The sequence below is a fragment of the Anas acuta genome, chromosome 25, assembly GCF_963932015.1.
Source record: "Anas acuta chromosome 25, bAnaAcu1.1, whole genome shotgun sequence".
NCBI lineage: Eukaryota > Metazoa > Chordata > Aves > Anseriformes > Anatidae > Anas > Anas acuta.
This window is the reverse complement of record NC_089003.1, coordinates 5,777,162-5,801,577: the sequence shown is the minus strand read 5'-3', so window position 1 is coordinate 5,801,577 and position 24,416 is coordinate 5,777,162. Positions and strand designations below refer to the sequence as shown.

Sequence of the window (24,416 nt, the reverse complement as noted above, 5' to 3'; positions counted from 1 at the left end):
TCAATGTGGTGGACTGGAGGTGTGCTCACGGCCACGTCAGTGCGTGCATGAGATCAGCTACCTGAAATGGAAAACCCAAATTCCAGCCAACGGGTGGGGAGGCTGAGTTTTGCTATCATGTACCTGTTTGTACAGGGAACACAGAAGTCAGATCAGCTGTCCACAAAAAAAAAAAAAAAGTGCATTGATTGCATTTGGGATTTCCTAGACTTCCCTGTAAAGACATGTGTCAGCTTTGGGAAGCAGCCCTTGTCTCTGAGGACAGCCCAGCTGAGAAGCCAGGTTGTGCCCTGGTGCAGGACTGAGCCTCGCCCAGGGCTGGCTGCAGCTCCGTGCTGGGGTTGGCGGGGGCAGCAGGTGCCTTCCCGAGCATCCTGGTGACAATGTGCACGTGCTCATGTGGGTGCCAGGGCCTGACAGCCGCCTCCTCGAGGACAACGCAGTTAAAGAGGGGGGGCTGTGCCTCTGAAGTGTCACAAGGCCTGGCTTGCCCTTCCTGTTGTCCTCTGGCACTTACTTTCTCATGTTTTCATCTACTAAATCGCCCCTGCTGCCAGTCCTGCGGGCATGGGCAAGTCAGAAATGCATCTTCCACTCGCAGCAGTTCAAAGGAGCGGGGCCGCCACTCCCAGCAGCAGTTCCTTGTGCAGTTCATGTCTCAGTGTTAGTAAAGCAGCAAGCAGCAGCTGCTGCATCCAGCCCACGAAGGCAGGAGGTGGCCTGGGCGGCCTCAGACACTGGGACTTGCTCAGCACCGGCCCACACGCAGAGCTCGCCCCCACTCACAGACACGGGCTTTATCCATAGACTTGGTTTATTACCAGTTCTGCTTTGGATTAAACAGGCCCTCAGTATATAAAAATAATGTATACAAATTAGCAGTTAATGTTTTACATTTCTGGCTTAAAGGCATTTATAAGTTACACATTCATTTCCCTTCCCTCCCTTTGAGCTTGGCGCGATACTGAGCCGGTGGCGCTTGGCATCGTAATTACAGCAGGAAGCAGTCGCTGCTCTGGCTTGGAACGAGGACTGACCCTGGTCTAAAAGCTGGGGCAAGCGAGAATGTACACGGCAACCACGAGTCCTCGCAACAGGGCAAGCAGGGGGCGTTGGTGACAAAGTCAATGCATTAACGGGTTAACTGCAGCAGTGCACGGCTCCGGCTGATCGGCAGCAGGGTGGGGAGGAATAAAGGCCAGTGCTTCAGTCGCTATTTGCAGGCTGATGCAGCTCTCTGGCTACAGCCAAGCCCACCCCTTTTCTGTCCTCCTTTTCCTGCACGAGTTCAGCTGTGACCCTGCACTGTTTGGGGATATCGCGGTGTTTGCTGCAAGGGCTGGAGGCTGCCTAGCACCTGCTGCGGGTTGCATCGTGCAACTGCTGGCGAACGGGAGCAGCCTCGTGGTCCCCGCGGGCCGATGGGCACGGGTGTCTGAGAGGCTGCAGCCCCAAGAGCAGAGGTGGGTGCTGGGGAGGCAGGAGGGCGAGGCCAGGTACCACCACGTAGCGATTTGAGGATGGTGAATCCTTGATCCTGCTGATTGTCATAGACCAGCACTGCTCGCCCCAGCCTTAGGCTCCTGGTGAGACCCTGTGGAACCCATGGGTGTCCCAGCCCCTGCTCCCATAGCACAGAGATTTTTTTTAAAGGAAGACATAGAAAATGACTGTAAAATAGCACCCCTGCCAGCTCCTGGGGTACGTGAAGTGCCCAGGGTGGGATCTTTGCAGCAGGCTCCTTGCTGGAGAGGAGGCAAAGCCTGTGCCCGCCCCGCTCTGCAGCAGAGGAGAGCACGGCCTCGAAGGGCTCTGCACAGACGGGAGATGTGGGAGAAGCACCAGGAGCACTGTGGCCCCGGCTGCCAATCCTCTGCCCCTCCTGCAGTGGGAGATCGAAGGCACCAGCAAGCTGAGGAGAGGGGCACACCGGTGTGCAGGGCTGCCCCGGACAGCAGGAGGGCAGCGCAGCAGCCCTGGGAAGGGGCAGGGCAGCCCCTTTACCTGTCAGGACAAGGTGGGGGGCTTCCTGTGCTCCCCCCATCCCTGCCAGCTCGGAGGAGAGGAGCTCAGTGTTATCGCTAAGCAATTGCTGGGGGAGCCCCGCGTCAGACCCATGGGCACGCAGGGCAGGGGCAGCAGGGTGGGCTGGCACACGAAGCAGCTTGAGCAGCGAGGAGTGGGCACCGTCCCCCCACCGCGGGTCGGCCCAGGCCGGCGGGCTGATGCCCCGCAGTCCCATCTGCATTGTGCAGGACAGGCCTGCCCTGCTCACAGCGAGATGTCCGGCGTCGCCTGCAGGCTCTGCCCCACAGCCCGTTTCTTGGCGCTGCCGCGGCCCTTGTCTGCGCGCCGGTAGGGGTTGTTCCGCAGATCTGAAAGGGGACAAAGCACCGGCTCAGCCACCAGCCTGCCCGCCCCAGCAAAGCCTGCACCTGCAGGCAGGACCCTTCCCTCGTCCCCACCACCGCCCAGGGTCAGCCCGTCGGGTATGGGGATGCTTGGGAGGAGCCTGACCAGCAGCACAGAGGCAGGAGGGAGGCAGCTGGGAAAAACTAGCCCGTGGGACCCGCTCCCGCAGCAATTCCAGTGCCCAGCCTTGTGCCGCAGCGCTGGGGCTGATGCTGGGGCGGCCCCGGGGGTGGCTTTCAGCACAGAGCTGGGCCCAGCCGATCGGCCATAGAGCCAGAATGGTGCTGGGCAGAGAAATGCAGGAGGAAAGCCGCAGCCCCCCTGTGCCCCTCTGCCCACCCAGGCTGTGCCCGTGCCCCCAGCCCGGCTGCCCCCCATTACCTACAGGCAGCCGCTACAGGGGACTCTCCTCGTTGAAGCTCGCATCGCAGAAGAGCCGGGACGAGCGCTTGCCCGTCCGGGCCGTGAAAGGAACAGTTTTCAGAGCTGAGCAAAGTGATCCAGAGAGACAGCGGAGAGGAGGAGAAGGGAGGAAGAAGCAGAAGAGGAGGAAGAGCTATGAGACAGGGCAGAGAGCGTTCGGCGGCTTTGCTGTGCAGACAGGGAGGTGCTGTGGGTGGCTCTGGGCTCCCCAGCAGGGCTCGGTGGCTCCCTGGCTCCAGGCTGTGACAGCTCTCAGAGCCCCCGCCATGGAGGCTCTCCCAGCTGCACCCACGTGGCTGCAGCGCTGTCTGCGCCGAAACCCTGTGCAGGGGCAGCAGAGCTGGGAGCCCAGCCCTGAATGTCCAACTCCCAGCGACCCAGCAGCTGCCTGGCCCTCACTGGATCTCTCCCAGCACTGTGCTCCCTCCCGGCCATCGCAGGGCTGTGTGCCAAGCCGTGGCACCCACCCAACGGACCTGCACCCCATGGGGACTCTGTTCTGGCATGGCCTGGCCAGGGACTCTGAGCGCCAAGCAGCAGGGGAGACACCCTGCCCCTCACCTGAAATAATATCCTCGATGGCACCGTCTTTTCCTTCATAAATGAGCGGCTCCTTCACCATTTGCTTCTTCTTCAGCTCAGCGATCATATCCATCTGCTGCCGCCTGGCTTTCTGCATGGGTGACTGTGGTGGAGACAGAGCAGGGTGAACGGCACATCCCATCTGGAAAAGCTCCTTTGCCCTTCCCCAAATTCAGCCCGGACGGAGGGCACAGTGACACCGAGCCAGGCTGCTGCCTCCTGGCCTCATCCAGGAGGAGCCGCAGGGCAGCAGGGTGGGATTTGCTGGGGAAGGGATGCTCAAGGGCCTGCACCAGCACAGGGAAGCGTCCCACATCGGGTACCTTCGTGTCGAGCTGGTCCTCGCTGCCGTTGGGGCTGGATTCTGCCTCTTTGGCCGCAGCCTCTTGTTTCTTCCACAGCTCGATGTCCTGCTCTGCTTTCTTGGGAGAGGTGCAGGGAAGGCAGGCTGAGCTGCGGGGTTCTGCTGTGGTGCTGCAGGAATGCACCCCCCCCCCCTTTCCGCTCCTCGGCAATCCCAAGGGGGCTCTGGCAGCCCCTGCCTCACCCCAACCCAGTGCCTGCACCGGCCCCAAAGGGCAGCTCTGTGTGCCAGGGTCTCTCTGTCCCACAGGCCCCAGCCTTGTGTGTGGCTGTGACCAGTTACCCCAAAGTGGGGTCAGACTCCCCCCTGAAAACCAAGTCCCCTCCCAGCCCCCAGAAACAGGGCATCCCCGGCCCCCTACCTTGTAGGCTCTGATGAAGCGCATGAACATGGGGAAGAAGGTCGTGGGGGGACTGTTCTTGGGGTTCTCCCCGAAGTACTCCACGGCTGACTCGTATGCCTCCTGTGGGCAGAGACACCCCAATATGGGGGGCTGGGGCCTGGCAGCAGAGCCCAGCCACCCACTGTCCCCCATCCACCCTCTGTCACCTCGGTGCCCCCATCCACATCCCCCATAGCTCTGGCAGTCCTGCTGGAGCCACATCCCACCCAGAGCCTCTCCCATGGGGCACAGGCATCAGACATCAGATATCACCCAAAGGTGTCCCCATGCAGGAATGGGGACCCAGTCCTGTCCCACCACCCTGCACTGCCCCCAGCACCCACCTTGGCAGTTTTGCTGTCAGCCTGCAGCTTCTCCATCACCTCCGAGTTGGCCTTGAGGAACTCCTTGAGCACGGGGCTGTCATCCTGCCGCATGAACTCCTTGCGGGTGAGCTCCATGCCCTGCTGCAGGCTCCGCACGTCCTGCAACACGCTGTCCAGGGACACTGCAGAGAGGGTGATCAGTGACCAGTGCCAGGGTCAGGGCAGGCTCTGAGAGTCCCCACGTGGGGGCTGCAGCCTGCTGTGGTCCCCAGCCCCGTGCCCATGGGTGTTACCTGAGCCAGCCTTGTCGAGGAAATGCAGCTCGGTGTGGAAGCCAGTGAGCTCGGGGTACTTCTCCGTGATCACCCGCACCAGGTAATGCAGCAGTGTCTGCTTCCTGTCCGTCGACTTCATCTCCAGCAGCTGGGAGAGAGCAGGGTCAGCCCCATCCTGCACCCCTGCTCGGGGCAGCCCTCTGTCCCCATGACTGGTGCCTGCACCCTTCCATTCCCCCATTGCTACAGCTGAACTCCCTCTGTCCCCTCAGTTACTCCCAGCATTCGCCCATGGCCACAGCGGGTTCCTGCACCCGTCCATCCCTGTGGCTGTTTCCCACGTCCCTCTGTGCCCAGGGCTGCTCCCTGCGTTCCTCCATCTCCGTGTTTGGTCCCTGTAACCCTCTGCCCCACGGCCAGCCCCCGTGTCTCTCCATCCCTACAGCTGCTTCCCACACCCCTCTGTCCCCATCCCCGGTCCCTGTAATGCCCTGTCCCCTCGGCTTGTCCCCGTGCAGTGACGGTGCCTGTGTGCACCACCTCCTTCCCCGCAGCACAAGGGACCTGCAGGGCAGCCCCGCACCAAACCTACCGCATCGAGGCTCTGCAGCCGGAAGCCGTAGGCAGCCCCGCGCTTGCTGCTGTTCATGTAGTTCCCGAAGGCCAGCACGATCTGAGGAGGTGCAAGGGCTCAGGTAGGGCTGGGGGGCTGAGCCCAGCAGTGGGGGCACGTCCGCATCCCACGCCCCCATGCAGTCAGGATGCATGGGGCAGGTCAGCACCACCAACGTGCACCCGGCCCGGCCAGACATCCCCCCATGGGGCCGCGGCCTCGCACCCCTCACCTCGAGGATGTTGCGCAGTTTGCTGGAGGACTTGAGGGACATGGAGGCGGCGATGATGGCATTGAGTTGCTGAGGACAGCAGGGAAATGTGTGAGCCCCGCCGCAGGAGGCTGCCCACCCAGTGCCGCCCACAGCCGCGCTGTGTCCCCCCACCCGCGCCCCCACACCCACCGGCATGAGCAGCTGGGCCGTGTCGTTGAAGTTGCCCAGGAAGATCATGACGTTCATGCGCTCGGCCAGGCGCGGGATCTTGCTGAACCTGATCATGAACTGGTCCTCGTCCGAGAGCTCCTCCGGAGGCTGCTGCTCCCGCTCGAACTTCCCAATCAGCGTCCGCTCGTACTCGGTGGGCAGGAAGCGCAGCAGCAGCTCCAGGAAATCGAGGCTCAGGGCTTGCTGGTCGTACCTGCAGGAGCAGCGGGTGGTGGGACACCCCCGGCACAGGCAGACCCCGCAGCGGGTCCCTCAGCCCCCTGCCGCCTCCCTCCCGGTGCCCCGGCTCGTCCTTGTCCCACTGAGGAGGGGACACTCACGTCTCGATGGCTGTGCAGATGTCCTGGATGCTGCGGCCACCCTTGCGGAGGGTGATGGCCAGGTTCTTGGCCCGGTTGGACTCCATGAGGGTGACCTTGCTGGGGGCCTTCTGCGTGGCCTTCACCTTGAGGGCGCTGATGTCCAGGGCAGGGCCCTGGGCCTTGGTCTTGAACTGCTCCTCGAAGTCACTCATGTCCAGCTCCTGCGGGGGGGACAGGGCTGAGGGCACGGCCGGGAGCTGGTGCAGGACGGCTGGGATGAGGATGGGGCCGGAGGGTTGGGACAGGACAAGGGGGAGAGAGGATGAAGATGGAGGGAGGAGGAGAGGACAAGTTGGGGGCTGAGGATGGGGAAGGGGATGAAGACAAGGCAGGGACAGGGCAAGGAGGGGCTAATGAGGGGACAAGGTGAGGGGAGAGGGAGGGAGGGAGGCAGAGAATGAAGATGGGGAAGAAGACATGGCTGGAACAGGAGAGGCTGAGGGTGGAGCAAGGGGACAGGGATGGGGTGAGAGGAGGAGGGCAGGGCACAGACCCCGTATTGTCCCTCTGCACGGCGCTGGCCTCCAGCTCCTCCAGGGCTGCAGCCACGTGAGCCAGCGACAGCACAGATGGGTGCAGCGTGGGCAGGGGTGCCAAGCCAGCAGGGGTGCAATGCGGGTGGGGGTGCAACGAAGGCCGGGGTAACGTCAGCACCGGTGCGGCGTGGGCGCAGACACCGGCCCCACCAAGCCCCCTGCACTCACCCTCCAGGTGCCCGCATGGCCTCACCTGCAGCACCTTCTCGTCGTTGAGCTCCGTGAAGACGGTGCCGTCGATCTGGCTCGGCTTCAGCGCCACCCAGTTGAAGACGGGCATGCGGAACTTGGTCTGGATCGGCTTCTTCACCTTCACTGCGGGGTGAGAGGCAGGCAGCGTCACCGGGGGGGGGCCCAAACCCACCCCAGTATGCCTCTGGCGCTCGAGACACCCCAAGGATGTCCCCGCTGTCCCCGGACCCCATCCCCTGGCCACACTCACCTGAACCACCGGCAGCAGGGGGCCCGGCGGGGGACTCCCCACCGAGCGGTGGGGGCGGTGGGGGGGGTGGCACAGGACCCTCCAGCCCCCCGGGGAGCGGTGGGGGCGGTGGGGGCACTGAGGCACCTGGGAGCGGAGGGGCTGGGGGGGGCACGGCACCCGTGGGCAGGGGGGGTGGGGGGGGCACGGGGGGCTCAGGCTCAGCCCCAGGCAGGGGTGGAGGGGGGGGCGGTGGGGGAGGTGGGGGGGGGGCAGCAGGTTCAGGGGGAGGAGGTGGGGATGGAGCCGGAGCCGGAGCCGGAGCCGGAGCAGGAGCTGGAGCAGGAGCATCTGCAAATGGAAACGAGAAGTGGGTGAGTTGATGCGGCAGCAGGACACGGTGCCGCTGCCAGGACCACTCTGCCACCAAGTGACTCCACGTCCCTGGGCACGTCCCTGCGCCCCCTGCCTCGGTTTCCCTGGCTGTGCCCAGAGAACACGCTGCCAGCCCTCCCCGGCACCAGCTGTCCCCAGCAGGAAGGGGACCCCCGCACCCGCGGTACCTGTGCTGGCGGCGGTGGCCTCTGTGGTAACCACGGGGGCTGCTGCGGTCTCTATGACGACGGGGACAATTTCGATGGCGACGTCTCCATCGGGCCCACGCAGGATCTGCACTAACCCCTTCTCCTCCAGCTCCGCCAGCCGCCGCTCCAGTGCCAGCCGGTAGCACTCCTGGGGCTGCGGGGCCGGCGGGCTGGGCGGCCGCGGCGGGCTGAGCTGCTCCTGGGCGTGACAAACCCCGGCGTGTCACCGGTGTCCCCCAGCACCCCCTGACCGAGGTTCCCCACGCATCCGCTTCCCCCCCTCAGCCCCGGCAGCATCGCAGCACCCGTGGGTGCTCACCCGCAGCGCCTCCAGCTCCCGCCGCGCCTGGCTCAGCTGCTTCTCCAGCTCCGCTATCTTGGCCATGGAGTCGTTCTCCGCATCCTGCAGCTTCTCCGTCAGCTGTGGGGACGAGGCACCGGCGCTCAGCCGCAGCCGCCGTGGCCCAGCCCTGCCTCCCGCCCCACTCGGGGCTTGCGTCAGCAGCCCCTGCCCACGCGCCCACGTCCCACCTGGCTGACGTGCTCCTGCAGCTCCTCCATGTGCTCCAGCACAGCCGTCTTGGTCTCCGCGTCCTCCAGCATGGCCCCCACGTCAAAAACGTTGTCCAGGTAGGCTTGGATCTGCACCTGCAGCTTGTCGCTCTCGGTGAGCCGCAGGTTCTGCCACGGGACAACCAGCGGCACCGTCACGGCTGGTGGCAGCCACGGTGCCCACCCACCACCGAGACGGGAGCCGCGGCCGCAGCGGGGGCTCGGGGCGGCGCAGGACCACCCACCTCCAGGTACTGGTCAAGCCCCAGGTGGGTGAACTCGTACTGCAGGAAGACTCGGAAGTTCATGTTCTCCACCGAGTGCACCACGATGTTGATGAACTGCATGCAGGCGACCTGCGGGGACAGGAGCAGGCTCAGCACGGCGGTTCAGCAGCCCTGGGGACACAAGTCCCTGGGGACAGCACGGAGGTTTCACGGCCCTGTGGACACGGGGATCTGGGAAACAGCCAGCTGCTCAGCAGCCCTTGGGACACAACGCCCTGGGGAGGGACCAGCAGCTTTTGGGGGCACGGCATTTTGGGGACTTGGCAGCCCTTGGGACATAGCCAAGGACAGGCCTGGGGGGACCACGGGAGCTGCCACCAGGGCAGGAGGCTGTGGGTCCCCAGGTGTCTCCAGCCCAGCGTGGGGCAGGGGGCACAGCGGGGGCCCCAGCCTCCCCCACCACTCACCATGAAGTCGATGTTGCTGTCCTCATTTCGGAAATACTCCATCAGCTTCTCAAAGCGGTTCTTCTCGCCACAGACCTGGGGTGGGAGCAGGGGCTGAGGGCTGGGAGGGGCACGGCCAAGGTGGGCACCCGTGGGGATGGCAGGGCAGGAGGCACCCGCTGCCAACGCCATCCCAGCCCTGCCGGGTGCAGGACATCCCTGCTGAGACATCCCAGTGCCATCCCAGCCCTGGGGACATGTGCTGGCATGGGGACATCAAACCCAACAACTGGAGCAACCCCAGATGAGTTATGCGACAGGCATTTTTAGGATCAAAGGTGTCTCAGTGGAGCAGGACTCCGCTGCACAAAGAGAAACTGAGGCACGTGCACAGGGGTCAGCATGGGGACCGTGTGTCCCTCCCAGAGACTCACCTCCTTGAAGTTGTCAAAGGCAGCAAGGATAATGTCATGGCCACCTCGGACCAGGCAGACGGCAGCCAGCAGCTCCAGCACGAGCGCCTTGGTCCTGCGGAGGCACAGGACATGAGGGGTCGGGGCCATGGAGCAGCTGAGGGGACAAGTGAGAGGGGACAGCCCCTACCTGGCGTTCTTGTTGTTGAGGCTCAGGGTGATCTCGTTGACACAGGCTGGGTGGTTCATCACCAGGCTGAAGCCAGACTGGGGGAAAAAGGAGCATTAATGGGGTCGCTCATACCCCTGCCCTCCCCAGGGATGCCCAGAGACCTAGTGCCATGGCCCATGCCATGTTCCTGCTGAGCAGGTGGCTGAGCAAGGACATCTGAGTGCAAAGTCTGGGTGTCCCCAAGCCATCAGAGCTGGGGGGCAGCAGATGTGTGCTCCTCACCACACCCCAAAGCCAGACTCTGACCCTGATGGGGGCAGCGCAGGGACTGGAGGCTTTTGGGGGTCCCCCAGGGATCCTGGAGGACGCTGCCTGCTCCCACCTGGTAGTTCATGATGGCACGGAGACACATGATGCAGACGTGGACGTCGTCCTTCTGGCTGACAATGCGGGAATTCCTCAGCGCCTTCCTGCTGTGCGAGGGGTTGAGCCTGCACGGGCAAGAGGGCAGCTGAGCAGGGGGCTCGGGGGCAGCCGCGGGGCGCAGCGCAAGCAGGGGGTGGGCAGCGTGAGGGCGGGGGGGGGACAGGCGGTGGCCTCGGTGGCCCTGGGCTCACCAGCCAGCAGCAGGAAAACCGGGGGACCCAGCAAGCTGCAATCCCACGGGAGGGAGCCCCGATGTCCAGCCTGGTGGCCATCCCCATCTGCAAGCCCAAGGGACGCCAGGCGCGGGGGGTGGCCGCGGTGGGGCTGGGGTGGCAGGGGGGGGCCGCGTGCCCCTCGCGCATGGGCGGTCTCGGAGGCTCACCGGGGCGAATAGGAGCTGCCAGGTGACCTGGGGCAACTGTCCCCATCGCTGCCCGGGGCGCTGCAGGGGACGCTGGGGTGGACGTGGTGGAGGAGGGTGTGGATGTGCTGGTTCGAGAGGCAGCAGCTGGAGGCGCGTTAGAGCCTGCAGGACAGGAGGGAGAAACGGGGCTCCCGCGCGGCCCGCGGGACGGCCGGGGTGCGGAGCCGGGGGCTGGGGGAACGTGGGCAGGGGGCGAGCGGGGCGGCTGCTGCCGCTCGCAGGGGCTGGTGCTGAGCACCAGGCGGTGCTGAGCCCTCCTAAGCCTGCGAGCAGGCTGGGGCTGGGATCCCGCGGGTGCCACATCCGAGCCATCGCTCCTGACCTGTCCCTGGGGCACGGGGGACGCCGGCTCCTCTGGAGGTGCTGGCAGGGAACGAGGGGCCCCGCGGTCCCAAGGGAGCCCCCAGCCACGCTACGGCAGCCGTCTCCCTTCCCAGGGTGGCCACAGCTGGGTGTCCCCTCGGACCGCCCTGCCCGTCGGGGACGACCACAGGGACCGTCCCCACGCTGGGGCCAGCAGCGAGTGAGCGGGGGCTGCATGGCCCCTCCTGGGCATCTCCACCACGCCAGCACCCCGGCCCCGTCACCTACCGTAAGCACATCCCCCGGCAGCGTGCAAGAGAAGAGCGGGGTTAGAAGAGGGCTGCAGGGTTAGCAAGCGAGAGCCGCCGGCTGCTGGGACCGGCTCAGAGGGCGCAGGCCCGGTCATCTTCAAACCCTCGCTGCTTTTAAACCCTTGCCAGCAGCAGCTCCTATGTCTGATGCAGCAGCAGGGTGGGGATTTGCTCCCAAAACTCTCAAGCAGCTCTGATTTGTGCTCATTTCCCTGATCCTCCCACCCCGGTTTTGGCCAGGGCATCCCACAGCAGAGAGCTGCAGGGACTGCAGAGCTGGGCGGTGGGAACTGCCCCAACCTTGCTCTTTACCCTGGCTTCCAGCACTGCTGAGAGCACACGCGGCTTTGTCTCCCCCTTGGTCCCCAGAACAGCACCGGGGACCCATTTCTAGGACCAGGCTTGCATCTCCCTGCCGAGCCCCTCTCTGAGCCGGCACAGCAGGGCATGGCACGGCGGGGCCGGGGTGCAGCGAGGCGGAGAGCGGGGAGCGGCGCCGGGGTCCGCGTGTTACCTGACGGTGAGGTGCCGCACTTTGGAGACGCCCTGCGTGGGGGACGAGGAGTTGCTTTTGCTCAGATCCTCCACCGACCGCTCCAGGGGCTTGCCCTTGTCCGAGCCCGGGCTGCCGTTCTCGGTGCTCTCCATGTCGTACCTGGTGGGGTCAGGGAGAGCTGAGCAAGCAGCACCCCCGATGCCAGCAGGAACGTGGGGACCTCTGGGGTCCCCGGGGCTGGGGACAAATGGGGCGCTGCTTTCCCCCAGACACGGAGCTCTGCAGCTCTGGACCCCCCAGCTCCCCCAGCCCCTCTGAGCTTGGGGGCAGGCTGATCCCAGCCCAGCGACCGGAGAGCCAGGGCAGGGTCTCAGGGGAAAAGGGGCACCCGGGATGCCAGCGGCAGCGGGGACGTACGCGACGGAGCACTGGGCGAAGGCGAGGTACTCCAGCAGCACGTCCAGCCCCTTGTTCTCCTCGTTGAGAAACTCCTGGACCCAGCTGGGGAGCACAGGGGTTAGTGGGTTCCACAATCCCTCCTCTTCCTCCCCTCTCCCCTTCCAGCCCAGAGGTCCCCAGTAAGGTGGGGACACACGGGGGACATGGCACCGCTGTGTGGTGCCACCTCTCTGAGGGACGCGGGTGCCACAGCGACCCCAGGTCCTGACACCCAGGGGCGACAGCCCCCGGGCTGTGCTGCCACTGCAGGGGTTCAGGTCCTGCAGCACCCAGGGCACAGCCGGCCGCCGCCTCGGCCCCTCCACCCTCCCATCAAAGCCACCCCAGGGATGAAGCCACCAGCCTCCACCCCCTGCCTCCACACCCCGCTGTCACCCCCACAGGCAGCAGCCACCAGCACACGAGTCTGTCCCAGCAGCTGCCGGATGACACCAAGGACCCCCTGCTCACCCTCCTTACCCGATGTAGTTGGTCCTTAAGGAAATCTCCAGCTCCCGGAGCACCTGTGTCGACTCCTGCACTCGTCGCTTGAACTGCGGGGACAGCGAGAGCCGTTGGCACCGGGCCTGGCCCCGAGGGACAAGGGCAGACCCATGGGGTGCAAGGAAGCCCCTCACCTTCCTGCTCACGCCGCCCGTGTCCAAGTAGCTCTTCAGCTTCTGGATGTAGGCAGACGGTGGGTTTTTCACCTGGAAGCGCTCCTACAAGCCACAGAGAGAGGCTGAAGCCACCTGCCTGTGGCATGGGGAAACACCCCCCTGCTCTGCACCTTGTCCCTGCTCCGCGCACTGCCTGGGCACGCTGCAGCCACCCGCACCCCGTGCTGCAGATGGTCGCACTTCAGTGTTTAATCAGGCTAATAAGCTGCTGCCTCGCTAATGGAGATGGATGCCAGCACCCAGATCTGCTGCTTCAGCCACATGTGCTGGGCTGATCTGAGGCCGGCAGCCACCAGCCCTGAGTAGCAGTTGGGGACAGGGCCAGCAGTGAGGCCAGCAAGGCGTCACGGCACTTGGACCTCACCTGGTCGCAGACGAGCTCCCATTTCTTCTCGTTGTCATACTGGCTGAGCAGCTGCATCTTGTCGGGGGGCAGGTTCATGGAGTTCTGCGGGGAGACAGGGGTCAGGGGTGCCCCCAAAACCCCTCTGTGGGCTGGGGTACCCCCCATTCACGCAGCACCCGGTGTCCCTGCTCACCAATGGGACCACAGGGACATTGCTTTCCCCAGGAACTATCACACCACCACCCGGCACCACGGACCCGTCAGCAATGTCCCTGTCTGGGGGTGTCTGGGGTCTCCATGGCAGAGGGCGCTGGGTGTTAGTGGGGGGCAGGGCAGGACGTGGGGTGCTGGAGGGAAAAATGCAGCCACGCACCCATGGCACCAGCACACCGTGCTCCCAGCCTCAGCCAGCCCAGCTGCCATCCCCCGCTGAGCCTTTTGGTCACTGCTCAGCCACCCCACATGGGGACAGGGGCTGGAGACACGGCCGAGTCCCCACGGTGTGATGGTGACGGACGGCTCCAAGCCGTCCCTGCGGGCACGCAAGGAACCCAGGTGGTGAAATCAGCTCTTCTTTGGAGACCCAACCTGGGGGCAGGGTGTTGCGTGTCACCCCCCTCCTTTCGTGCCAGCATTACACAACCTGGCCGCCACCTCCACACCCCACATCGGCCTCTCCGCAGCCGCCGCCAGCCCCTGGGGCCGCCCGAGCAGGACGTGACGTGGTTTCCGCTCCCCGAGCAGCATGAGGCAGCCACCGAAACTGCTCCTCGCTGAGGCTGGGGGCTCCGGGGCACCCTGGGCTCAGCTCCTGCCTGCAGGGTGCTGCGGTGCACGGGGTGGGTCCCAGAGGGACACCACGGGTGGACCTGCAGAGCCTCGGACAGGCCGCCTGCTGTGCCAGGTGCGTTGCACGCACACCTCAGCCATTCAGGGAACTCAGTTTGGGTCATGGATGATTTAATTTCCCAAAAGACCGATTTCTTGGTGATCCAGCCCTAAGGAAAGCAGGAGCTGAGGCTGCTGCTCGCCCAGAGAGCCAGCAGCCTGACCACATGGAGCCATGTGGAGACAGCGCACAGCCCCAGCCCTGCTCCGAGTCACCTTAACCTCCAGTTTTGGCTTCCCCGGCACAGGGATGTGGGGTGCAGGCACCACTGGGCACTGCCCTGGGACACCCACGTCCCTGGGGAAAAGGCATCCTGTGGGGTTTGGGGCGGGATCAGAGCTGAGCAGGGAGGGACGCGGGTAGCCACGGAGGAGCCCGTCAAGAGGCAAGGTGCCAACACGCCGGGCAGGAGCGGAAACCTCAGCACCCACCTCCACCAAGTAGCCGCCAGGCTGCTTTTGCAATCAGCCAAAACAGGGCGATAGGGGTGGAAAGGAGCCCACAGGGAGGCTGAAGCCATGGTCCCCAAGCTGCCTGGGGCCCCACGCCACCACGCCGAGCTGGTATTCGGCTGGCTCTGGCCGGGCTGCCTGGAGCCTGGCTGCTCCCTCCCAGCTGCCCGCAGCAGGCAGCTCGCACAGCAGCACGCAGGACAAAGGCGATGAGGCTAAAATTAGGCTGCGAGGCCAGAAATAGCCTCGCTGTGAGGCTGCATCAGAGTGGCCAGACAGGTCCTGAGGCAGCCGAGGTGGTGGCAGAGCCAGGACGCCCGGGGTTGTTGCTGCAATAACACGTCCGGGGCTACTGCACGCAGGATCCGCCACGGGCGACCGGCACAGCCTGGTGCCATCCCCGGTGCCACTTCTGCTGGGGGAAGCCCTGTCCTCGCGGTCCCCATCCCTCCATGGGGATGGATAAAACCCTCCAGAAGGGTCAGACCAATGCCTGGTGGCTCTCCCAGCCCCAAGAGAGCGCCAGGTGGGACCACGCACCCAAGCAGCCTTCACAAAACACACTTCGGCCATCGGTGCCACCTGCGGAGAGGGGACGGTGGCACCTGCTGCACAGCCCAAACCTCTCCCACAGGGCCCCCCAGCCCGTGGAGCATCAATGAGCTTTGTGCTGGGTTATCCCAAAGGCTGTGCACGTCACAGGGACTCAAATTATCACGTGTAAGACCCTGAAAACCCAGGAACAAGCATCACTGGTGGGACAGGGCCTCCCACGGGCCGAGGATGCTGACAGAGTGCGGGGTGCCAGCGATGTCCCCACGGAGGTGGCTGTGCTGTGACAGTTGAGTCCATCTGTCCCCGGTGAGGCTGGCACGACCCCGTCCTTGCAGGCAGGGCCGGGCCCGGTGGCAGGATGTGGCATCGTTTGGGTTTGAAACTGGGTGGTGGCTGCCTTCCCCCGCGGGGCACGTGGTGCAGGCGGAGGAAGTGGCCTCCCACCCCGGGCGCCCCGCTGTGGTCCGTGGCGTCAGTCGGGAGCACAAAGAAACCGGTTCTCGCTTCCTGCTGGGGGCCCTGGTGCCACCGGGGATGTGGGGCAGGGTGGCCTCAGAGGCGGTAAACAAAGGACTTGGTCCTTCCCCTCCTCCTCAGGGGACTGGGATGGCAGGAACGAGATGGGGAGGAGAAGGGGACTTACCCCAGCAATCACAACCCCCCTCCAAGGCCAGCACCCTCATCGCACCCAGGACCTGGCGTCGAGCCCGTCCCCGTCCCGCCGTGCCACGGGCTGCGTCAGGACCAGACCGCACAGCCTGCGAGGGCGGGCGCAGACACCGAGCAGCGTCATGGCCCGCCACGCTCCTGTCAGCCCAAACAGACGGCACCAAGGGTCTCCCACACATCCCACCGGGACGGGAGGTCCCCAGGGCCTGCGGTGACATCTCAGTGACGCCCTGGGACGGGAGGTGGCTGGCCGGGACCCTGAGCTCAGGCAAAGCCAGCACGGGGAGGGCTTGCTGGAAGTTGTGCCGGGATTTACCCTGCACCTAAAACCAGACGGGGGGAGGTGAGGCAGCACCTACATCATTTCCCGCTACGAAAAGGCCTTTTCTTGTTGCACCAACCACAACACCGAGGCTGCGCAGAGGGCTCCTGCCTGGCAGAGTTATTTTGGGTGTCAGGCACCCCGAATTTTCATTCCACACACAAGCAGGGGCTGCGCACACCGCGAGTGGCCTCCGAGCAGGCGGAGATGAGCAGGGCCGGTCTCTGCACCCAGCCAGACAGAAAATTAAAAGCATCCGCCACGGAAGCGTTTGCTCTGCAAAACACACGCGGCGGCGCCGTCATCGCTGGTTGGCTGCTCGATGGGCTCGAGTGAAAACCAGACCGAAACGAGACGGCCGTTGCTTAGGGATCGTGGCCGAGCTGCTCAAGCATCTTCTGCAGTTTCTTGGCCTGCGCAGGGCCGGGAGGGAGCCACACGCAGCAGCTGGGAGCGGTGGCACCGGGGTGGGAGAAAGCAGGGAGGAGAGGGGCAGCGTGCGGGGCCGCGGTGCTCCACTGCGCTTGGCGGGGAGCTGGAGGCTCCTGCGGAGATTTGGGTGAGTGCACATGGATGCAGGACCACGTAACGGACGAGAAGCTCTGGTCCCAGTGTAAAGCCTCAAATGCCAGCCAGCACGTGGAACAGGGCAGCCCAGCCCGAGCATCCCACGGCCTGGGAGAGGCTGGGGACACCCTGCTGGGAGCTGGGGGAGCCCCGTGGCTGAGCCTGTCGTGTGTGGTTCCTCCCAGTGCACAGGGGGAAGGTGGCAGCCGCTGGCACAAAGCAGCAGCCCCCGTCTGCCACAAGAAAGGAGCTGGAGCGGACCCAAGGTGGCGGCTTGGAGGCTTTCACCGACCGCTTGGCCGCAGAAAGCCTGACGGCACCGGGTGGCTGGGCTGGCAGCCCATGGGACACGCCGGCCCCGGGCTGCACCGTCCCGGGTGGCTACGGGGCGCGATGCTCCTGCCAGGCGTTCCCGTGCTGTCCCCTTCAGCAAGCGTCACCAGAGCCATCCCCGCTGCGGGGAGCACATCTCTCCTTCCTACCCTCACCTGGCACGGAGGGAGGCCACAGCCTCTCCCCGTGGCTTAGCGCCAGGCACCCAGCAGGACGGGGACTGCCCGGGCTCTCCCCGAGCCCAGCACGCCACAATCAGGGCTGGGCAACGCTCCCGGGACCGGCTCACCCTGTGAGGGAGTCCCCGCAGCCAGCCGTGGCCACGTCCCAAACCCACCACGTGCCAGAGGGAAAAGCTGGCAGGGGGAGCGGGCAGGACCCCTCCCGAGGCCGGAGCCCACCCCGGGGGAGGCGAGGAGTTGCTAAGGGACAGGCGCCTGCTAGCGCACGGCTGTGGCCAAGGCCTCCCCACCGCCTGCTGCTCCCGGCTCTATTTTAAGAACAAGCAGAAGCTGCTCTCAGCGCACGGTGGGGAAATGAGACTGAGCAGCCACGCTCGCCTCGCCGCCGAGCGTTTGCCCGTCCTGCGATGGCGGGGTGGGGGGATCCCCACATTGGGGACACCCCCCCAGCTCAGCCAGGGCCTGATCCAGCCACACGCAGCGACCTCGGCGCAGGGGCTGCCTTCCCATCTCCGTGTGGCACAGGCACACGTCCTGCAGGGACACCGGGGACACCGGGGACACCAGCAGAGCTGCAGAGGGTTCCCCGCTCCTTGCAGGAGCCCATCACGGAGCTGGTCGTGCCTCCCCACATCCCGCCAAGCTGTGCCAGCCCCGTACGCCGTGCGGGGACGGGTCCGGCACAAAGCTGGGCATCGTTCTTCTGTCCTGCCCGTGATTCCCCCAGCTCGTGGTGTGGCCGCAGCCGGGGCTCGCTGGTGACCGGCCTCACCGCCGCGCTCTGGCCAGCGGCACATCTGCAAACATCTGCAGCGGTGCCGGCTGCCAGCTCACCCGGACAACTGCAAACACAAAGCAGCGCCTCGTGGCCACCCGGGGCCCTGCGGCACACAAGGAGCTTTCACCAACGTGAAGTTTTGAGGTCTCCCGGTTTTAATCCCTGTCCCGCAGCCTGCCCCGATTTCGCAGAGCACTTGCTGCTTTTAAGTGACACCAAGGACCTCAGCAAGGGCTCGGGGGGAATTTTCCACCCGGCTCCTCAAAGGCTCAGAGTTTTTAGGTCTCTGCCCTTTCAGCTGCAGCTGATCTCTCTTCCAGGTCCCGAGAGAGGCCAAAGCAAAGCTCTCACCGCCCCGTGGACCAGCAGAGCGAGGAGTTGCCATGGTTTAGCAGCAAAACCTCACAGCAGGGCCACCACGGTCCTGTCTGCTGAGTGCCACCACCCCAGAGCCCTCCCAGCTGTCTGCGGATGCTTGGGCAGCCCAGCTGCTGTTCACCTCCACCACGCCCTTGGTGCACGGTTTCATTTTGCCATTCCTGAACCTTTTCTTTTCCTCCTTTGTAACAAGAGGTAACCAGGCTGCCCCGAGCAGAAGCACATCCCCAGCCCAGCAGCCAGAGACCGTCTCCTTCCTCTGCTTCTCCCCACATCCCCAAACTCCAGAGCCACACCAGCACGTCCCAGGTCACTTGGCACAGGGACAGCCCTGCTGTCCCTCTGCCAAAGCGGCATCTGCCACGGTGCCCTAGCTGGGAATAAGCCAGAATGCCTGGAATAAAACCAGATTCCCCATTTCTGAGCACACAGTGAGGTTTGTTCCTCACCTCCCCACCGGCAGTTTGAACCCCCAGGGCTCTGCTACTGACCCGACAGTCCCTCGGGCTGCCTTTCAGCCTGGATTTTTCCCATTATTTCTGCCAGTTTAGGATGTCTGGCCAGGAATTGGTTTGCACTGACATGGCCTCGTGGCACTGGGGTGCTGCAGCCCTCCCGTGGTATCACTGTACCAAGACCATGTGCTGGACCTAAACCACGTCCCAGCAATAGAACAGGAAGGTTTCCAGCCCACCAGCTCACACCCCAGTGCTAAACTCATGCCCTTTGCAGGTGAGAAATGAATCCATGAACACTGCGGGTCCCTAGAGATGATTAAAAATACAATTAGGGTGGCTGGAGGCAGAGTAGCCCTCCATCCCCCCGGAGTGGGGATCCTGCTGCTCCCCCCACCAACGCTGCCATGAGTAGGGATGGTGAAAGGAGGGGGAAGGGAGCCCGTGAAAGGAGGAAGAGAGATTGGGACATCCAATTTCACAAGACAGCCAGTTCCCGTGTCGCCAAAACCAGCACACTTGTCCCAGTAGCTCCCTGCCAGGGCTTTTCCTTGGAATCAAGGAGGCTTGGGTCACAAGGAGAGTTTGAATCAGCACTTGGCCCTTTTTGATCACTTTTCAGTTTAGGATTTAGACCCCTCCGGAGCACACCTAGGCCCCATCTCACCAGCGGAAAGTGACACTTCCTGAGGCCTCGCAATCGCAGCCACAGCACCCCAAAATCCCCAGCTGCCAACCCCCTTCTGCAACCACGGCATGAGTGCACCCCAGAGCCATTACAGGCACAATCTCAACCTCGTACTGCCACCCGCACCCAAAGCAGCACGCCAGGAGTCACACAGCCACCCCCGGGGGACGGCAAAGCCCCATCCCGGGGCTCTCGGCAGCACCACGCAGCCCCGGCATTGCAGAGCCCTTTGCAACGACCCCCCTGCAGTCCCAGCGAGCTGAAGCAGATGCTCTCCACGGCAGAGAAGTCACAGCCTGTGGCTGCTGGCAAAGCCAGCACTTCAGCTGTGCTGCCTGTCCCCAATAATCCTCCCGTAATCGCAACGCGACGGGAAAGCTTGTAAATCATCCTGGGCTGGGGCCGGGTGGGCCGGGGCGGCGGGTCCTGCCTGCTGTGGGGCCGCAGGAGCTGCGGAGCGACTCGGGTCACGGCACCGGCACTGCTCCCGACCTCGTTGTGTAACGGCAGCCGCAGGAGCCGGGAGCCTTTGTCCACGGCTGGAGCCCCTGCCCAGGCTCAGGTTAGCGTGGGCTCTTATTTTGTGCAGGGGATGAGGGGATTAAAGCAGCAAGCATTTCCCTGCTCCCAGCGGGCTCCCAGTCTGCCCTGGAGCTTTTTTGGGGAGCGTGGGGACGCAGGACGGCGACCTTCAGAGCGTGCCCCAGCTCCGTGGTGCACAGGGCGGCTGCAGAAAGGGCAGCCGAGCTGCTCTCGCCTCCGCGCTCCGGGGCTGCGGGGGGAAAGGACACGTCGCTGAGCGCGGGGGAAGGCACGTGTGTGGGGACTGCATCCAGCACAGCTGGACAGTGAAGGTCACGGCCATCCGCCACCTCCCAAGGACGGAGAGGAGCTTCCAGCAGCTCAGCACGGTGCTGCCGGTGCCCAGCACTCAGCTCACCTCCCGCTCTGCCTACCTGAGCTTTTCCCAGAGCTGCACAGACACCCGTGAAGGGCTGGCGGGGAGCTCGGCCCCACGGCACAGGGAAAGCGAGCAGTTTGCCCAAGGCCACGCAGAGAGGCTAGGGCAGAAGCGCCCCATCCTCACGCCAGGGCTGAGATGCGGAGAGCAGGAGGGAGGGAAGGGAGAGAGGGAGAGATCCCGGCAAGCAGCAGCCGCTGGGACGTGCGGGAGAGGAGCTCCAGGCGGACAGGAGGAGGTGAGCGAGGCAGGTTGACATTTGCAGCACCGGCTCTCTGCAGCGTGTGCGGCTGGCACTGCTCGCTGGCTACACGCCGCCAGCTCCGGGCCTGCCGCCGGCTCCTCAGCCCCATCCCAGGGGGTTTGGAGCTTCCTAGGAGGGGGCCAGGAGCCCGAGCTCAGCCTCACCCAAGCCCTTTGGGACCGCTGCCCCCCAGCAGAGCGCAGCCGGGGGCGAGCAGCCCCGAGCTCGGGCATCCCCGGGGCATTCCCCGGGAGCAACGGGAGGAGACGGCCCACGCCGCGGGGCCGGGAGAAGGAGGAAAAAAAAAAAAAAAAAAAAAAAAAGAAATGATGCAATTCGATAAAATAAAGCCGGCAAAGCTCGGGCAGGATGGCTGCTTCTCCCGGCAGGGCCAGGACTCACCAGGACGCGGCTGAAGCGCTCCTCCAGCTCGGCGGCGGCGGGCATGGGCTGCCGGGCGGGCGGCGGCGGCCGCGGCGGGGTGGCGGCGGCGGCGGCGGCGGCGGGGCCCGGGGCTCGGCTGTCGCGGTTCTCCCGGCCCGCAGCCCCCTCCATGCCCCCGGCCGCGTTGCCCATGGCGCTGCCGCCGGGGGTACCGGGGGTACCCGGGGTGCCGGGGGTACCGGGGGTGCCGGAGCGGGCGCGCTGCAGCTGGGCTGGGCAGGAAGCGGAGCTGCAAGAGGGATGGGGCGGGCGGCTCGGTGTCGGGGTGTTTTTCCCCTTCTGTGTCTTTTCGCCGTTTGCAACTTCTCCTGGGCGTTATTGAGCCGCAAACGCCACCCCCCCGCCTCCACCCCCGCCCCGGCGGGCAGGGCTCCGCCGCGCCCCCGGTCCCGGCCGGCCCCGGTGCCCCAGAGGCGGCCCCGGGCTCGGCGCTGCATCCCCGGCACCTGCCGCCCCTCCGCCGGGCTCCAGGGTCCCAAAGCCCACGGCTGCGCGGGGCTGGGTTGCCTTTTTTTTATTTATTTATTTTTTATGGTTTGGTTTGGTTTTCTTCTTCTTCTCAGGAGGGGAGGGAGGCGGGTGGGGCTGCGGAGGTTTGGGGGCCCTCCCCTCTTCCTCTTTTCCCCTCGGCTGCCAAGGGAGGGCGAGCTGAGGCTGAGCAAACTCAGCGCACCCGCCGGACTCTCTCGTCCCCACCCTGAGCATCACCAGCAACAGCGGATGGAGCCCTTGGCAGGGGGACACGGGCACACCGCCGGGCCGGGGGATGGATGGCAGCAGTGCCTGCAGGTCGGGGACGAGCGTGTGGCACTGCCCAGGGCTCCGTGCGGGGTCTGGGGCACCGTGGCTGGACCTGGGAGCTGCCAGCAAGGACAGGGGGTCCTGGAGGGGACATGTGCCAAGCGAGGGTGGCTGCCCGTGGCAGACACCTCTGCTGACAGCGGTACCCATCGCCTTCGGTACAGGATCCCAGCCTCCTCAGAGCAGGAAAGGATGAGGCAGCTGTTCTCGCCCTGTTAGCATGCGGCTCCTGCCTCCTGACGGCCCTGGTGGAGCAAGGACCAATTCATCTCCTGGCTCCTGCTGCACTGGCATCAATAAGCACAGCTCCAAATCACTGCCATTACATGCGCATGTTATTCCCCAGCGCCAGATAAGAGAGGTGGAGATAAAGATCTGATGAGGGCCATGCGAGGACAGAGCCGGATCCTGGGACCCCCAGCCCGTGCACGCGTTGCCGAGGTACAGAAGCCCTGCGCAGCCCTGCTCACCCGCCTGGGGCAGATGCTGGCAGCACCGTGTCAGTCCAGCTCTCGCAGCACCTCCTGTTCTGCAGGGTGTGCTGCTCCTGGTCACCCGCCGCGGTGTCGGGGTAAGCCACTTGTCACTCCAGAGGCCTCGCGTGCTGGGGGAACGCGCCGGACCTGTTCTGCCAACCTCTGCAGCAAAAACAAGGCAAAGACCATTAACAGGCACCCTCATCACGCAGCCCCAAACCATTCCCACCCTCTGCATACCTCAGCTCCCACATGGGGATGCGCGACGTGTCCAGTGGGAGCCTGGCAGGAGGCAGCTGCCACAGATTCCTGATCCGACCTTGGCGTGTTGCTGTGCCCCCCCCGAGCTCTGTGCCTGGGGAGGCCTGAGAGGAGCCGCGGGCAGCTCACGGGCACAGAAATTGGGGTCACCCACATTATGGTATGTTCTGACTTTCCAGGGCTTGACTTTGCAGTTTAAATACCTTCATTTCATTAAATATTTCATTATTTAATTAAATATTTTGCATTTAATTCCCTAAGTTCCCTTTTTTTTTTTTTTTTTTTTTGTAAGGGAAAGCGTTGCGACAAGCGTGGCTACAGCCAAACCACCCCCATGAGTCAGACACTGATGGAGCTGTGGGGACGGGGAGAGGGGACCGGCCACCCTAACGCCTGCCCCAGGGCAGGGCTGTCACAGGGGTGTGCCTCACTCTACCTGGTGACAGCTGTCCCCAGCTTGGATGTCATCTACCCCATCTCCCAGCAGTGTGGAGCAAGGCCCAGGAGGGCAGATGTCACCAGGACCATGTTCAGGGACCTTCTGGACCAGGGCTTCGAGGACAGGCTCTACTGAGGGACAGGGGCTCTGTGGGGGCGCTGGGTCTGTCACCACCCAATCGAGCATCCTGCCTGCATGCCAGGGGAAACCTGGGTGCCATCAGAGCACACACATTCAGGTGCCCCCTTTCACTTTGGGGTGCTGTTTCACAGCCCCCAGGGGATCTCGGTCCTGCAGCGTTGCCATCAGTGAGCACGGTGCAGAGCTCACATGGCAGCCCCTGGTTGGGGTGCCAGGGGGGGCTTGTGGAAAGTTGTGGGGAGCTGGGGGTCGGCCTCTTCTCACAGGTAACTAGTGATAGGGCTAGAGGGAACAGCCTCAAGATGTGCCGGGGAGGTTTAGGTTGGAAATTAGGAGAAATTTATTCTCTGAGTAGTCAGGCACTGGAACAAGTTCCCCAGGGAGGTGATGCTATCACTGTCCATGGGGGTGTTTAAGGAAAGGTTGGACGTGGTGCTTAGGGACATGGTTATTGGGTGACATTGGTAGTAGGGTGGTGGTTGGAGGGCTTTTCCAAGCTTAATGATTCTGTGATTCTAGCTTGGACATGGCTGCTCCGGCTGTGGAGCCAGAGACAACAGGAGGCCGAGTGGGGTGCGCTGCCCACTCCGACCCTCAGCCCCCAGCCCCGGCTCCAGCCGGCTCCCTCGGAGAAAGGCAAGCGCCTGCTGCCCCCGTTCGGCCCCTCATGCACAGTGCAGCCGCCACCTGGGCGGGCTGCCTAGGGAAATTGTGTGGAAAAGGCTGGGAAAATGTGTGGAAAAGGCTGGGAAATTGGGTGGAAAACTGACAGGTTCTGGACCAAGATGGCGGCAGGGCCGGGCGGCAGCACCACCTCGGCTCGAGCCCGCTGCCTCAGGCAGCCACCATGGCGGCGCTCGGTGCCTGTAGCACCCTGGGCACCCATGGGGGCGAGGAGCAGGGCGGCAGGGAGAGGCTGAGGAGGCCATGGCAGGGCCGGGGGCTGCCGGAGCTGTCCCCCTGCGTGCTCCTTTGTAGGTGGGCACCAGGGTCTCCGTGGAGCTGACGCTCACAGGCTGCTGGAAGGGTCAGGGCTCGCTCCTGACAGATCTTCCCTGTCGAAGGGAGGGACGGATCTCTTGTTTGACTTGAGCTTAACTTAATAAAGAATTTCAACAACACAATTTTCTCATGTGTAATTTGTCTTAAGGATGAGGCCTGTTACAACAGTAAAACCGATTTGGAGAGCTGTGTGTCTAACATCTTGGAAAAAGATGGCAAGTCACAGCTGTGCTGTGCTGAGAGATGAGTGTGTTGCGATTCAGGTATTACTGATGTTCTTTTCTTTTTCATAAACACCTCCTTTATTACTTACATTTTCCGTCTTCATTTAAGTGTCTTTGCATCTGTTGCTACCAAGTCCTCATGCTCCACATGTCTTTTCTCACCAGTCTTCTGGTGTTTTATTTGTGATGCATGAAG

The 24,416-nt window shown here is 64.2% G+C and overlaps 1 protein-coding gene and 1 long non-coding RNA gene across 7 annotated transcripts; one reads left to right on the top strand and one right to left on the bottom strand.

Annotated features, from left to right (window-relative positions):
* Window positions 1–796: 796 nt before the first annotated feature.
* On the bottom strand, window positions 797–21,309 carry FMNL1 (formin like 1). 6 transcript variants are annotated; one of them, XM_068660590.1, is made up of 27 exons: window positions 20,835–21,309; window positions 12,978–13,061; window positions 12,414–12,655; window positions 11,913–11,996; window positions 11,514–11,654; window positions 10,344–10,469; window positions 9,918–10,026; window positions 9,554–9,630; window positions 9,385–9,478; window positions 8,972–9,046; window positions 8,523–8,633; window positions 8,257–8,406; window positions 8,045–8,146; window positions 7,705–7,924; window positions 7,163–7,492; window positions 6,914–7,035; window positions 6,143–6,345; window positions 5,781–6,015; window positions 5,610–5,678; window positions 5,357–5,437; window positions 4,783–4,912; window positions 4,508–4,671; window positions 4,143–4,244; window positions 3,741–3,839; window positions 3,397–3,520; window positions 2,798–2,898; window positions 797–2,375 (listed from the first exon to the last, which is right to left on the bottom strand). In XM_068660590.1, the coding sequence occupies exons 1-26, from the start codon at window positions 21,006–21,008 to the stop codon at window positions 2,807–2,809; spliced, it is 3,540 nt and encodes a 1,179-aa protein (XP_068516691.1). In that variant the 5' UTR covers window positions 21,009–21,309; the 3' UTR covers window positions 797–2,375; window positions 2,798–2,806. The 6 variants fall into 6 exon arrangements, with proteins under 6 accessions (XP_068516691.1, XP_068516692.1, XP_068516690.1 ...); XM_068660591.1 differs by lacking the exon at window positions 2,798–2,898 and having other exon boundaries at window positions 12,414–12,487; window positions 12,572–12,655; window positions 20,835–21,272; XM_068660589.1 differs by lacking the exon at window positions 2,798–2,898 and having other exon boundaries at window positions 20,835–21,297.
* LOC137844332 (uncharacterized) lies at window positions 20,055–22,652 on the top strand. The gene is made up of 2 exons (XR_011089880.1): window positions 20,055–20,426; window positions 21,842–22,652. It is a non-coding gene; the product is annotated as an uncharacterized lncRNA (long non-coding RNA).
* The last annotated feature ends 1,764 nt before the right edge of the window (window positions 22,653–24,416 follow it).